Source organism: Megalobrama amblycephala, linkage group LG3 (assembly GCF_018812025.1).
Source record: "Megalobrama amblycephala isolate DHTTF-2021 linkage group LG3, ASM1881202v1, whole genome shotgun sequence".
NCBI lineage: Eukaryota > Metazoa > Chordata > Actinopteri > Cypriniformes > Xenocyprididae > Megalobrama > Megalobrama amblycephala.
In genome coordinates this window covers 43,628,880-43,644,584 of record NC_063046.1, presented here as the reverse complement: position 1 = coordinate 43,644,584, position 15,705 = coordinate 43,628,880, and the positions used below count along the sequence as shown (strand labels likewise).

The following is a 15,705-nucleotide window of genomic DNA, read 5'->3' as shown; positions in this document are numbered from 1 at the left end:
TTCTTATATAAATCTCATTTGTTTAAAAGACCTCAGAAGAACAGGCGAATTTCAACATAACACCGACTGTTACGTAGGGCTGGGCGATATATCGCATGCGATTCTCACCTGCATTTCATCAGTAAAGCCGGTTCCCTGATTACCGTTAAATCGCCATCACCTGCTTTCAAATGGAGCGGCATTTAATAGACAGAGCCGTAGATCACTGATAAGCTACGCAATATCGCGTTCATTATCGCAGATGAATCGCCTTCGATAATGAACGTGATATTGCGTAGCTTATCAGTGAACTACAGCTCTGTCTATTAAATGGCTAGTGGTTTTTGGATATTTTAATCCAAAAAATCGTACGCATTGTGCCTTTAAATGCTCGAGCGCTTTAAAGTTGGATGGATTCTGATTGGCTGTCAGTGTTTGTTAATCAGCTCAAAAAATCACCCTGTAAGTGATTCCACCTATATTGTTCCTCTGTGTTGTCATTGTTGTAGTTGTGGTGTGGACTTCTCTGTTCTTATAGTATTAGAACAACAATTAAAATGTTTATATTAGTTAGTTATCATGAACAGGCCTTATAAACAGAAAGTTCCCATCTGTTGGTGTGGACGCATTTTTTTTTAAAATCAGTATCGTTCTGAGTGTGAACAGGCCTTAAATCAATCTATATGTTTCAGATGTATCTGTATTGTCTTCTGGATTCTCTGATTCTGACTCAACCATTGGTTTTGAATTTAGATATTGAAGATTTAACCTCGGCGAATACCTGAGTCTTACTCGGGGGTTCAGGGAAGCATTTCCTCACTGGTTGTGTCACAATAGGAATCCCTCCCTGATGCCCGGCTTCCTCCTGAGCTAATCTCTTTTCAAAAGGTTAATGATTTGAGATGAGACTTCTAATGGATACAGCATATTGCATTAGTGCTGCATCACCGATAATCGCCAATAATGATGCCGTGCGTGGGCATTAGAAATACGTCAAAACGTATGCACACTTATGGGCTTCTCTTTTGTTGAATCTCAACCACTATTGTTTAGCATGCACAAGATGCATGCAGTTGACATGAGGAACAATAGACCTGTATGTGATATAGGTCAGTTAGAAGAAGCACTTCAGTTTGTTAGGCCTTTGCCTATGCTTTATTCATAAAAAACAACAAAAAAAAACAACATTTTGTCTACTTTAAGGCTTCTTGATAGGTTTTGTTGTTTATTTTTCATGTTTTGTGCTGGGATTTATGTAGCCAGAGGTGCTCTTTTATTGAATCTGATTAATTCAGTGTCATGCTCTTATTAGTGACTTATGATTTCTGTGGTTTCTCAGATGTTTTTAAGTTCGCAAGTGACCCATATCTGTCATCCGTGAACAGACCTGCATGCCCACATTTATACAAACAACAACAACATCATGTGCTCTGCGTGCATGCATAACAAGAAACGCTGCATTTGTGCTGTAGGAAAGTCCCTCATGTAAGTTTAGCCCAAAATCAAAAAATACAATTTGGTAATTGAATAAATAAACTCAGTATGCTGTTAAATAAATAAACAAGCCGACTCTCAATATTTCAGTTAAACACATTTTTCATATTGCTACCGTAGGATCCTTTTTGTTCATGGTGAAGTGTATTGGTAAAAAACTTTATTTATATGTAATTATCAGTAGATGAGCTATACTTTTATTACTTAGAAAGTAACCAATAATTTGTGACCAATATTTTATATGTAGATTGATTCCTCCTCTCGAAACTGTTCTCATCACCACTGCTGCTACGTGAATATGACATATCACAACACTATGGAGATCGAGGCGTGTCCTGAGAGTCACATAGAATATCTAGATAACATGGCACTACAAAAGGCCTGTTTGTGAAAGGGCTATGCGTTAGAAGTCAGAAGGCACTTAAGTTACTTTATGATTTGCTGTCTGTCTGAAGCAAAGAAATAATAGCAAACTATCTGTACTAGGGGTGCAACGGTTCATAGTTGATCTGTGATCTGTACGAACCATTGTTCTGTTGTCAATCCACAGCTAGTGTCCACACCAATGACATGTTTAACTGTTGTAGCTAAGCTTATCCACGTTGTGCACAAAATAGACGCTGAACTCAGTCAAAACATGCTATCGGAGAAGTGCTGATTAAACATCTGTTTCAGTCACCGATTTCTAGCTATTTTATAGACTACTAGTAGTGGTTCATTTATATGAATAATCCATATATATCAAAATACTGAGCCATTAATCGACCTATATATATATATATATATATAATACATAGCCTGATCAGTGCTCAAACGCACGCATAGCATTTGCACCGGCAAACATAATGTTTGTGAATGTGGTGTGAAAAAACAGGAGACTGTCTGGATATTTTAATAATTTGTTTAGTGTGTTTTCTGCTGCAAAGATTAAAGAGTTAGTTCACCCAAAAATGAAAATAATGTCATTTATTACTCACTCTCATGTCGTTCTGCACCCGTAAGACCTTCGTTCATCTTCAGAACACAAAGTAAGATATTGTTGATAAAATCCGATGGCTCAGTGAGGCCTTCATTGAGAGCAAAGCCATTGAAAATCTCAAGGTCCATAAAGGTACTAAAAATAGATTTGAAACAGTTCATGCAAGTTCAGTGGTTCTATCTTAATATTATAAAGCGACAAGAATACTTTTTGTGCGCCCAAAAAAATCAAAATAATGACTTTTCAACAATATCTGTTTTACGAATTGAATCAGTGAATCGGAGCGCCAAAGTCACGTGATTTCAGCAGTTTAGCCGTTTGATAGGAGATCCGAATCACTAATTCGAAACAGAAGATTCATGAAGCAGTGTTTTAAAAACGGCCCATATAGATATTGTTGAAAGTTCGTTTTTTTGTTGTGGTTTTTTTTGGCTCACAAAAACTATTCTTATCGCTTTATAATATTAAGATAGAACCACTGAACTCGCATGAACTGTTTCAAATGTGTTTTTAGTACCTTTATGGATCTTGAGAGTTTCAATGGCTTTGCTCTCAATAGAGGCCTCACTGAGCCATCAGATTTCATCAGTAATATATTAATTGGCATTCTGAAGATGAACGAAGATCTTACGGACATGAGGGTGAGTGACATTATTTTAATTTTTGGGTGAACTAACCCAGTCAACCAAGTCAATGATGCTGACTCGTCATCTCTGCAGCAGTGGACACGTTTCATACGGATTACATAATCTGAGAATTTTGTTTTAGATTTGAATCGGTTAATTTAAAAGTAGACATTTCAAGTTTTCCTTAGATACATTTCTCATGTCTGTGTGGCAAGTGTTTGCTGAGTTTCGATTCATTTTTGTGACGCGCTCAAGTTCACTTGAGACTGAGACGGCAGAAAGCGGCATTCTGTTTGTTTTCATTATTTTTACAAAAGCACAACGTTTTGTTGTTGTGAGTTTACAGAAATAAAAGCAAACCATTTACAGTTTTGTATGTTGGATTGTTCTTATCTGTATGACTAAAGATGACAGAGTATTTTAAGTTAAATGCAAGTGATCGCACCGGCGCCTCCATGTCAAGCAGTAACCGCGCTCTTCGCACAAACACTTGGATTTGTGCCAAATAATAGCGCACATTTATCTAGGTTAAACGTTAGAGCGAGCAGACTTGTAAAGTTGCAAGTGCAACTACTTACATGTTTCAAGTGATAAGCCATATTTGAGGTTGATGAATGATGAATTATAGGCAAATATTTGGATTTCCTGACGTTAACAATCTGTCTGTCACAGACTGTGATTTTGCCACATCCTGTGAAGTTTTTTTTTCTTCTTCTGCGACTAAACTACTAATACCATTTTTGGTTGTCTAAGCCTCTTTTCATCGACTAACGGTTAGTCGACTATTAGGGGGCAGCCCTACTGAGTTCAGCCCTCCAAAACAATTTCGGGGCAAAACTGAAAATGGCTGTTCCGGCCAAAAATGTTTGTTAGCCGAAATTTCTGTGCATCCATAATAATAATTAGTAAAATGATTACTGTCCAAGTTAATTACAAATATTGCAATTATTATTGGCACAATCTAGATCAGATTATAAGGGGACAAAAAAAGGCAAATTTCTATTCTAAGAAAAGATGAAATTTTGGCATGCATATTTAGCATCATACGCGTGCTCTCACTGTTGGCCAAATGTGCTGTGATTAGAAAGGTGTTGTGATTATCTATAGCTGACTGATTATTCCACCCCTTGATGAAAGGAAACTCAAGCGTGTTTTACCAGGATAACCACTGGTAAAATATCATTTCTTTAGCTTTTTCTTTACAGTAGCCCAGTGCAGTGCAGGAATCATTGAACTGAAAATTCATTAGTGTTGAATTTTGGCATTCATAGTGAAACATTTTAGCTTTTGTGAACTTGTTCTTGTAAGAATACAGTGGTCATTTCATGATTTAATGAAATGATGTACTGATTACACATTTTAATTGTCTCAGAGGTGTAAAACATACTCAGATTGCATGTTTCTCCCCCTCAGTGCGCTGGCAGCAGTGAATGGTTCAGCGGCAGCGGTGCCAACAGCCGTCGTCCCATGAGTTTTCTTTTGGCCTGAGCTGTCTGCTTTGGGCTCCGGCCTGGTTCGTCTGGATCTCTGTGCCTCCGGCGCCGCAGTCATGGATCACCCCAGAGAGAAGGAGGGTGAGAGGCCGGTGAGGAGCAGTAAAGTGGCCCAGGGGCGCAGCGGGCACTCGCGGCCCTCCAGCTCTGCATCCTCTGGGGTCCTCATGGTGGGACCAAACTTCAGAGTTGGAAAGAAGATTGGCTGTGGCAACTTTGGAGAGCTGAAGCTCGGTAAGGAAAGCCATTAATGTCTTAATTGTTCGCAAAAATCTCTACGGAGCAACCTGGGGTGAATTTCTTTGCTTAATGGTGCCAAGCAGGAGCTATGGAGTCTCCTGGGTCACCATCATTAGGCAGTCTATTGGGGAACATTGACCTGGGTCATGTGAAACGTCCTTAAATCCAAAGTGTGTAATTTGTGCTCTAGTGTCAACAAATTGAATTGCAAAACTAATGTTTTCAAAGAGGATTCCTAGAACACACATCCCCGATCCATTAGTTGAACAAACAGATTTCTCCGCCCCAGAATCATGCCATTGGTTGAGTTGAACTGGTTGGGGTTGGGAGGTTCAAACAAACAGAGGGAAAAAAATATATACTTTATTATATTCAAGCCTGGCCTGCACAATATTTCATGAACATGCTTCACGTTTCACATTGCTCATAATTTACCCGGGGTTAACAATTAATCCTGGGTATTCATAAGCTGCCGTTTCACACTGTACATTCCTAAACTCTGGGTTAACAATCTTATTTCCATATTTGCAATGTCAGTGTCACTGATTGGTTGAACGCTGCACACGAAAAGTTTTTATAAAGGCTGTAGCATTGTTCATCCTCATATCACCAACTGTACTATCAAGTTTATCCTGAATGGACTTTTTAGACTATAAATGTAAGAATGAAACGGTCTCTTGTTCACTCCAATTCTTGACTCTTCTGTCACCATTTGACATTTTCCCCCTTGAACTGTTTATACAACAAGCAGTTGGGACACACAATTGGCTGTCTGTTGCTAAGCATCCAGCTGTAACATTTTAACACCGCATCATTTCACACTGCACATATTTGGCACCGTAATGCGGGGTTAACACTGAAACCGTGGTACAAACCCTACTCCAGAGTAGGGTTTCATCATAACCCCTGGTAAATGTGGTGCTAAACCCGCTTCTAAATTACCCGGGGTAAAAAGTGAGGTTTAGAAGGATGATAACCTAGGATTAAGTGCAGTATGAAAAGCCCTCATCAGGATGATATTGGGAGCTGATAAGAGAACAGAACTTCAAATGTTATACTCTTTGTATGCTAGGAAATTCTGTTCTATCTTTTCTTCTGTAATGTTTTAATACATGTAGAATTTTTGGACTTTTTTTTTTTTTTTTTTTTACATATAATATAAATGGTAGTTGACCAGTCAGTTTTAGATGGCCAATGGCATTGGCCATTATGTAATACCAAGGAATTGCAAAAATAGCTGACAATTGGTAAACCCTTCAAAGAAAGCATCTTGGAATGCTATTTTCTGGAAGGACCTTGTGAAGTATTACCAGAAGATGCTCTTTGGTTGGGTTTCAAACATATACTTAGAAAAAATCCAAGTCCAAAAAAGTTAAAATGCCGTCACTCACATGTCTACACTCAACATGTCAACAAAGCTGAAGGCCGAAATTGCAGCATTTTAGCCGTTTTTAATGTTTCTATTGCGATAGCCATTATGTGAATGAAGGTGTTTTAACTTTTTTGACTGGAAGAAGTGCCTTGGATTTTTTTTCTAAGATAATTAAACCCTTTTTAGTATACTTATAGCATTTATAACAAAATAAGTAGATTTTGGAACTGACACGAGAACTTACCACTTCTGTTTATTGACCAAACCTCATAACTGTTCTGGCTGTTGTTGTTGTCCTAATGGGTCCAGAGTTCAAAACCAACCTGGGTCATGTCCTATACCCGTCCCCCCTCTCTATACATATACTTTCCTGTCAAAATCTCCATTAGATTTCCTATCTAATAAAGGCAGAATTCCAATCATTAAAAACATTAGTATAGGCCGAAAAGTCCATATTGTTGCTTTCATGTTCAAAAAGTCTAATTTCAGTTTCAGTCACTCTGTTTGTTTTTGTTTTTGTAGGAAAGAATCTCTATACCAATGAGTACGTTGCAATAAAGTTGGTAAGTACATTTATGTTTATTGTTTTCTTCCAATCGATTATATCAGGTGAAGTAGACCTGGAATCAAAAGCTTAAAGGGATAGTTCACCCAAAAATTTAAATTTGATGTTTACCCTCAGGCATCCAAGATGTAGGTGACTTTGTTTCTTCAGTAGAACACAAATTATGATTTTTAACTCCAACTGTGGCAGTCTGTCAGTCGTATAATACGTGTCAATGGTAACACAATTTATAAGAGTCAAAAAAACTTGCATAGACAAATCCAAATTAAACCCTGCAGCTCGTGACGACACATTGATGTCCTAAGACACGAACCGATCGGTTTGTGCGAGAAACTGAACAGTATTTATATAATTTTTTACCTCTAAAACACCACTATGTCCAACTGCGTTCAGCATCCAGTTAATGAGGTCAAAAAACACGTTCTGATGACGGAAGTGATCTCTCGCGCTTTGCTTCAATGAGTGCGAGACATCACTTCTGTTGTCAGAGCGCGTTCAGACCTCACTAACCAGATGTGCAGGGCAGTTGGACATAGTGGTGTTTTAGAGGTTAAAAATTATATAAATACTGTTCGGTTTCTCTCACAAACCGATTGTTTCGTGTCTTAGGACATCAATGTGTCATCATGAGCCGCAGGGTTTAATTTGGATTTGTCTCTGCATGTTTATTTTTACTCTTATAGACGAAGTTCCCATTGACACATATTATGCAACTGACAGATGGCAACGGTTGGAGTTAAAAATCATCTACATCTTGGATGCCCTGGGGGTAAGCAGATACACATCAAATTTAAATTTTTGGGTGAACTATCCCTTTAAGGTTGGATTGTTCAAAGTCATGTTATAAGCAAGAAAGCATAATGAATTTTAGACAGACATTTTGGGAACCTGAAACTAAAAGAATATTAGAAGTGATAACTTGAACATATTGCTCAGATGTGAAGAAATAAATGTGTTTTGCTGGTTGGAGTGTTTGTTGTATATTGTGAATAGGGTTGGGTGGTGTTTGAATTCTGCGATTCTAGCGATTCTGATTCTTCTGATCGATTCATTCATATTGGTTCAAAGCACCAAATGCGAGTAAAAATCTGTAGAAACTTATTAGTTGTTACTTGCCAGATGATAAATTTGGTTTTTTTTCTTAAGACATAAACAGCTGTGTTTACAAGGACATTTTGACATAATTTTGTGTGTATTTGTCCGTTCAAGCGCAAGACACGAAAGAGAGCTCAATTCAGTATTTGTGCACTATATGAGAGGCAGCTTTCTGTGCGCATGCTTTGGATGTGTGCACAGCACAGAGAACAGTGCGCAAGTGCAGAAATTGAGTTCTCTTTCGCATCTTCTTGCACTTGAATTGTTTAAAATCACAATAAAATGTGCACACAGAAATCGATAAGCGAAATCGAAATGTTAATTTTATAACAAGTTTCCGTTTCCTGACCTCAAATCGATTTTCAAATCCCAACCCTAATTTTGAATGAACTTAATGTAAACAAATAAAGGGTTTTAATTGATTTTGTGTGTGTGTGTGTGTGTGACACTTCTAAAGGAACCTGTGAAATCAAGGGCCCCACAGCTTCATTTGGAGTACCGGTTCTACAAAACATTAGGCAGTGCAGGTAAGGTTATAATCAACACCATCACCGCTCTACCCTGTGTTTATCTCTTTTGTTTACCTGAATAATATTCATCTCAGGCATTTTCATCTGCTGTGTTTTATAGTTTTGCATTCAGTCAGTGTGTTTGCTCATTGTATCTCATCTACATTTAGCCTTAATCTTCATATCCAGGTGCATGACTTTGTTTATATTGCACTCAGGCTTTGTGACAGGGATTTACTGTTATTTTCCTTGCTTTGAAGCCTGCAGTTCCCAAGCAGGCTTTCTGAGGATGTTTCCTTTGTATTGGATTGAGGATTTTCCCCTCTGGAGTATCTGACATGTTGAGTCATAGCTTCAGTTTTGATCTTACAGGATGGTTAGTTTTACAACTGAGCCTAGGCGTATATATTAAACTGAAATGAAAATCTACACTCTTGTTACAAAACTCATGTTTTGCCTCGCATACCAGTGGCTGATGAATTGAGAACTTGTCAGCAATGATTAGATCATGTTAAAGTATATTTAGTGCCTCTGACAAAGAAATTCGTCAGTTGATTTCCCTTGTATATTTGTCTCGGTGAAGTGCCGGTTCTCACAAAATGTCAAACCCATTGTGATTTTGTTCCTTATAATTGTCATGGCTTTTGTAAGCTATTCGTACCTCACTGTTTTGCTGAGTAGTTTTTACTTCCTTTTTGCCTAAGCTTTTCTGGTTATTTCGCCAAGTTGATGCAGATATCGGATTTCGGACACTTTAAAAAGATGTAAGCTGGTTGTCAACAAAATCAGATTAACAGTAAATCGTAGGGGTGTAACGATTTATCGTAGTACGATACTTTGCGATGCAAACATGTTACGATATGCATCGTAGAGTGATGGCGATACTTTTACGATATGACGGCAGTTTAATCTTATTGGTTGAGCTGCCGACGTGACCTACTCTGCAAGGTGGCGGTGAGAGAAGCCGGTTGTCACCGCATATAAATGGTGTGTCTCAATCAGCTCTCTAGTTCAGTAAGTGTTTCGGGCACACATTGAATCTTGCAAGCAGGTTTAAACGTTTCTCATGTCAGTCTCTTGCATGATCGCGTGAGAAAAGTCGTGGCTTTCTTTCACCGCAGTGCACAGCAACAGCTGTGCTCACAGAAAAGCAAAAGACGCTTGCGATGCTTTGCTTTAAGAAGTTCTGTGGGGCCGTTCACATATTGCGTCTTTTCCGCGTGCAAGCCAGTTATTTTTTTCAAATGTAGCCGCGCGGCAGGCGCGCTCATAATGGGATCAACGCAGTCGCGACGCGCATGCAATTCTCAACTTCTCAGAATGCCGCAAGCGCACCGCAGGTCGTGTGACAAGAATCAGCCGATCAGCTATGGCCTTTCCGTAACAAAACATCAAAAGCTCAGCCGAACAGCTGATCATAGCTGTACATGGTGGTTTTTATATCTTATCTCCATCAATATATCTCGTAGTAAAACTAATGCAAGGGCTAGAAATCATTTATCCTTTGCAGAAACATCCTGATCCTCTTGGAGAGCTCAGTTCATGGTTGCATAGCAACGACCGACGCCACAGGAGCGCAAGCGCTTTGGAAAGGAGGAGAAGCGGTGCGGCCGCGCCTTCCACGCGTTTTTAGACGCGATATGTGAACGGCCCCTATTCATAATTCTAAGTTCATGTTAAATTAAAAAAAAAATTTTCAGTGACAGACAACCCTATTCAACTGTTAATTTGAATACAGAAGGTTTTTATTAAACCTTGAAATGTGATCTTGTATGTACAACAAGGAAAATTATTGAAATTTGTTCATGTTTTTTGAATAAATCTTGTTTGAATTTCAGTTTCATTTTGTTCAAAATATCGTGATACGTATCGTATCGTGAACTCGTATCGAGATACGTACCGTATCGTGACCTGAGCGTATCGTTACACCCCTAGTAAATTGGAATTTGGCATCAAGACCTGCAAAGTAAATGTGGCCTTAATTAACTAATATCAACTAATGAAACCTTATTGTGAAGTGTTACTATAAATTCCTAGTTGTGCGTCATAAGTCATGGCTTTATAAAATGCTTACATGTTAAGAAAATATCATTGGACTTGTATGTATTATATGTATGTATAGTATAGCATCTCAAATTATTCTCGGATTACTAAGCGTTTTGTGTACACGCTCAAAATTGTAATTATTTTATTTTCATTGAAATAAAGATAAACAACAGTAGTGGCTACAATTTCCTTTATTTTTTCCTCAGTAACCCAAAATTGACTCTTGCTCTCTTAAGTACATAGGATGTAACCACTACAATTTTCCCCCAAAATTTAAAACTTAATCCGTAACTTTAGGGTGTAAATTTTAGTGGCATCTAGCGACTCAGTCCGCCACTCACCCCTCCCTTTCAAAGCACATAGAGAAGCTATGGTGGCCGACACAGGACAAAGATGTCATCGTCTGTAAGAGCAGAGAGTAGCCAGTCAAGCAGGTTTTCTTTACAAAGATAAATTAAGAAATCATATTTACTTAATTATACAGTAAATCGATATGTTATTGCGAATATTATTTTTACTTGTTCATCATTTTGTCATTGTTTTATTCGCTGGCTTTAGCTAGCTTTTTTGCATACTAGTTAGTAGAAGAACAACAACAACATAGTGACGCATAATGCGCTCTGTGAGCAGCTCGTCCATTTAGGGCTACTGTAGAAACACGGCGCCACAAAATGGCGACTTACCATGTAAGGGAACCCATGGTGTATGACGATAGAAATGACTCTTTCTGAGATAATAAAAACATAGTTCATGATGTAAGGTCTTTATACACTGAAAACATAGTTATATATATTATATTGCATTTCTATCAATAGATCCTCCTAAATATTACACACTGGACCTTGAAATGGAAACATAGCTGTTGCCATAGGGCAGTACAGTGTGTTTGTACAAGTGCTTGTTCGGTGTAGAATAATTATTCTGTTTTAACAATTCATATTGTTCTTGACCTTTAAATTTGATGTTTTCATTCTGTTAATATGCAGGGACTAATAATTCTCTTTGCATCTGTATGATAATATATGCTATTTCAACCTTTGTTTAAATCTAGACTGTGATGTGGCACTCTTCTACTACGATAGTTCAGAGATCGCTCAGTGGTTTTGATAGTTTGGTTTTGCTTTGGCATTGGTACTACTCACACTCTTTTAGCTTTTTTTTTATCAAGACACCACATCAAGGCAAGACTAGTAGTAAAACATTTGTCTGTACGTTCAATAGCTGCTGGGTTTGATCACGTCGCACTGCACTTTGATTCAGGAAGTGGCGGCTCAGGCATCACAGAACAGCGTGATGACGGTGTTGCCCTGGTGACAATGCAAATTCTCTGTTCAGTGTCTGGATGATGACAGGCCAGGAGGCGTGGCCTTGGGCTCTCTTAAGATTCGCACACTGTCATTCCTCAGTCATCTTTATACTCTGTTTATTAGCATGATATATATCCTCAGCAGCAGCTGTGTCAGCAAGAAGGTGGCTTGTCATGTATACCCATTTTCTTGTGTTTGCATTAAATGGCTAGATCATCTGAAGGGGGAATTCAGAATTAAGTGCCGCGTAGATTTGCATGTCAATCATTTCTCCAGGGTCATGTTAGCAAGCACTTTTTCTTTGATATCTTCCAGAGCTTTTTCCAGAGATTTTGGGCCATGCTGCATATTGTCCTCAAATACTGGATTCTCATTTTTTTTTTTTTTTTTTTTTTTTTTTTTTTTTTTTTTCAAAAAATACCTTTTTTCAGGATTTTGATGTATAGAACATTTTAAGAACATTTAATTAATTTATATTTTATTTTGAAATAGAAATATTTTGTAATATTATAAATGATTTTGCTTTCACTTTTGATCAGTTTAGTGCATCCTTGTGTGTGTGTGTGTGTGTGTGTGTGTGTATGTATATATATATATATATATATATATATATATATATATATATATATATATATATATATATATATATATATATATATATATATATATATATATATATATATATATATATATATATTACATGCATGTGTGTGTATTTATATGTACATAATAAATTTACACACTTATATCATGCAAACACAAACTATCCAATATTTTGTATGCGATTAATCGTTTGACAGCATTAATTTAAAAAATTTCAAATAGAGAATTTCTTTTTAAATTGTAATAAAATTTCACAATATAACTGTTTTTACTGTTGGTGAGCATAAGAGACTTCAGAAAAAAAAAAGACTGATAGTGGTAAAATGTTGTCATGCTAAATGCTAATCACTGATTGGATATTATAATGTTGGCTAGAATTTTGAAATTGCAGAGCTTTTTAATCTGCTAAAGGAAATGTAATTATGCAGTGACATGATTAAAAAATGTGGAGCCTGCAAATTAGTGTCAAGGCAAATGCTTCTCAGTCAACTGAACTGAAAAAAAGGCTAATTTGTCAGCCATTACAGCTGATTACATTAGCGTCTGTGAAGAGAACTGTATTACAGTGAACTCCACTATCACCTCCACAAAGTCCTGAGCCAATACGTGTCGGCTTGATGTATCACGGCCCTAAGACAGAACAAGGTGAATTAGGGCTGATAATGCAAAAGTTTTGAACCTCTACCTACCCTACAAACAGTGGTGTCCAAAAGTCTGAGGCATTTAAACGGTCATGGTTTGAGGGCAAGGATTTTTTTCTCTCTCTCCATATCACCAACAGAACCATACAATCATAAATGTATTGCTGAGCCCTACATGCATTTGAAGTAGAACTCAAGCGGGTGTGTTTGTAATGATATGTGTAGTTGAATGTAGTTCAGTGGCTTGTTAGGCCAGAAAAGACAGGGAAAGGGTGGCAGCAGCAGATGCTGATCAATAATTCAGCACACAGCACAGCTAGCTATATGAGCATCTCAGTAAACCCCTGTGTAAGCCTATAGGTCTGCCACTCTGCTGTTATATGCAGAGACGTGTGTGCATGTGGATGTCTTTTTGCTGTGTATAAGTTTTCTTCCTGTGCTGTATCTGGGACAGCATGCGGTCCATGCTGCTCTGTACATGTCCTCCAGCAGGGTTTGTGTCTCAGTGATGAATCAGCACTTCAGGAAAGGTGGCACTCTGACCACGAGCGTTTCCAGGATGTTCACTTAGCGCTGTTATCGTATGACGTCTGAAAAGCAGTCCGCTGATTAAACTGCCTGGCAGCCGAGCTTGTGTAACTCTACACCGGTGCCTTGCTCAGCTCCTTGAGCACCACGCTGGAGTACCAAATCAGCAGGGTCCCACATAAACTCTGAAGTCCTGAGCCCTCAGAGAGGCTGCTGGGATACAACAGCGGACATTGTTTTATAGAGATGGCTTTTAAAAGCAGCTTGTGTTCATATCCAAACTGTATGACTGCACCTTACTTCTGTTGTGGTTTGCTATTGGTTGATCTGTGACTGACAAGTTGCTCCTGCAAAAGAGAGGAAGTGAAGTTATTTTGATTAAAGGGTTAGTTCACCCAAAAATGAAAATTCTGTCATTTATTACTCACCCTCATGTCGTCCCAAACCCGTTTATCTTCGTAACATAAAAAATGAGGTTGAACCACTGTAGTCACATGGACTATTTTAACAATGCCTTTACTACCTACTCTTTGCACTGGTGCCACCACGTTGCCCAACTGATAAGAGCTGCCATTTCTGTTGCATATGAGAAACATCAAGAGGCAAATGCAACGAAAGCGGAATGAAACTGCGCTACTCGTTTGAGCTGCGCTGCGTTGACCGTTTATCAGCTCGAAGCAATGATAGTGCAGCGCGAGCTCAGAACAGGCACTCACGGGTCTGTTGACACTGTTACTACACAGCGCTGGGATATCCAGTGAGAAAGTGTTTGAATTCACCGCAGAATTAATAACATCACTCTGAGATCTATTGGGAAGCGTTCAAATTCAGCGTAGAATTCTGTTATAAACCATAGATATCAGTTCAAACCAGGGGAAATATTGTGCCTTGAATGAACAAGTTATAGAAGGCTTTTTGTCCACAAATCACTAACATTCACTGTGGATTTAATAAAGCAGCGCTAACTGTAACCATGGTATTGTGGCAGAAATAGTCTCGTTTTTTTTTTTTTTTTGTATTATTCATCTCAGGGTTTGTACAACCTTTTGAGAATGAAAGCACTTTCTCAAGCACTTTCTTTCAAGTGCTTCACAATTGTTCCAGCACTTCAGATCTCTTACTGAATTTTCATGTCATTTTTAATATGTTAATTTGTAAAGCTAAAAGTTTAACTATATCGGAAAACTAACACTTCATGGAAAACAAACACTTTTATTTAAAAAAAAAATAAAATAAAAAATCAGCTGTCGGTCAGTTCAGTATGATACTATAGAAGAACAATGGTACATTTAATAAGAGTAGAATATTTACATTTCCCCTATAAAAAATAGGTTTTTGCAAGTTTCTGTTGTTAATAAAAGTTAATTTGATCTGCATCTCAATTCAAGGTCAGTGCTTTGCTGACCTCGAACAAACATGTACTATATTTGTAACTGCACTTATTAATGCAGAGCAATAGTAATTTTAGGATTAAATTAACTTTATTATTAAAAATCCCTCCAGCGCTACTAAATCAGGTGCTGGCACCAGCAGAACTTAGTGGCACCGGTGCTACTGCTCTCAAATGTTAGTCTGGAGCCCTGTTAAAAATTACAAGGGCTTATATTATAAAAATAAATACTGCAATATTCCATAAACAATAATTGTCAATTTGCTCAATTTTGATGGTAACTTTTAAATGAAAACTATGTAACACCCACAAGCACATTTAATCTAGAATCGGGCTATTGTGTCCATTTCTTGGGGAGCATGTTTGTTTGCTAGACCCCGAAAAGAAAGGACCAAAAGGAAGTGAGGCATGCTGGGTGGTCAGGTGAAGGAGATGCTATTGTGACTGTAGCGTGAAATCCTGAGGATGTGCTTCCCCTTACGTCCTCTACTGTGCAACCCGACCCCGGAGGTCTACCCTCCCCCAGGCACGACTGCAAGCTCTTACATACTGTCAGTCCTCTTATTTCTGCCCATCGTGGCTACTGGGAGAAATTCTTCATATTCCAGGACTCTTGAAACTGGGTGTATGCCTTTTGTAAACCTTTTTTTTTTGTTGTTGTTTTATTACAAAATTATTACAGTAATAAAGTAATTCCCAACGTGACAGGAGTGCCAGTGTTTTGACCTTCACCCCTTATCAAATAATGAGAATTAGGATTGCAATGACTAATTGATAATCAGTGATGAAAATAGTTGACAAGTTTCATTATGGATTATTCTGAATGCTGAACCTCCAT

The 15,705-nt window shown here is 38.0% G+C and overlaps 1 protein-coding gene across 3 annotated transcripts in view; it reads left to right on the top strand.

Annotated features, from left to right (window-relative positions):
* The window catches only part of csnk1g1 (casein kinase 1, gamma 1), a 58,587-nt gene that overhangs the window by 2,630 nt on the left and 40,252 nt on the right, over positions 1 to 15,705 (top strand). For all 3 annotated transcript variants that reach the window (XM_048185589.1, XM_048185591.1, XM_048185590.1), the window contains exons 2-4: positions 4,492 to 4,805; positions 6,706 to 6,746; positions 8,301 to 8,370. In XM_048185589.1, coding sequence (XP_048041546.1) covers positions 4,628 to 4,805; positions 6,706 to 6,746; positions 8,301 to 8,370 — 289 coding nt within the window. In that variant the 5' untranslated portion in view covers positions 4,492 to 4,627. The remainder of the gene's footprint in view (positions 1 to 4,491; positions 4,806 to 6,705; positions 6,747 to 8,300; positions 8,371 to 15,705) is intronic.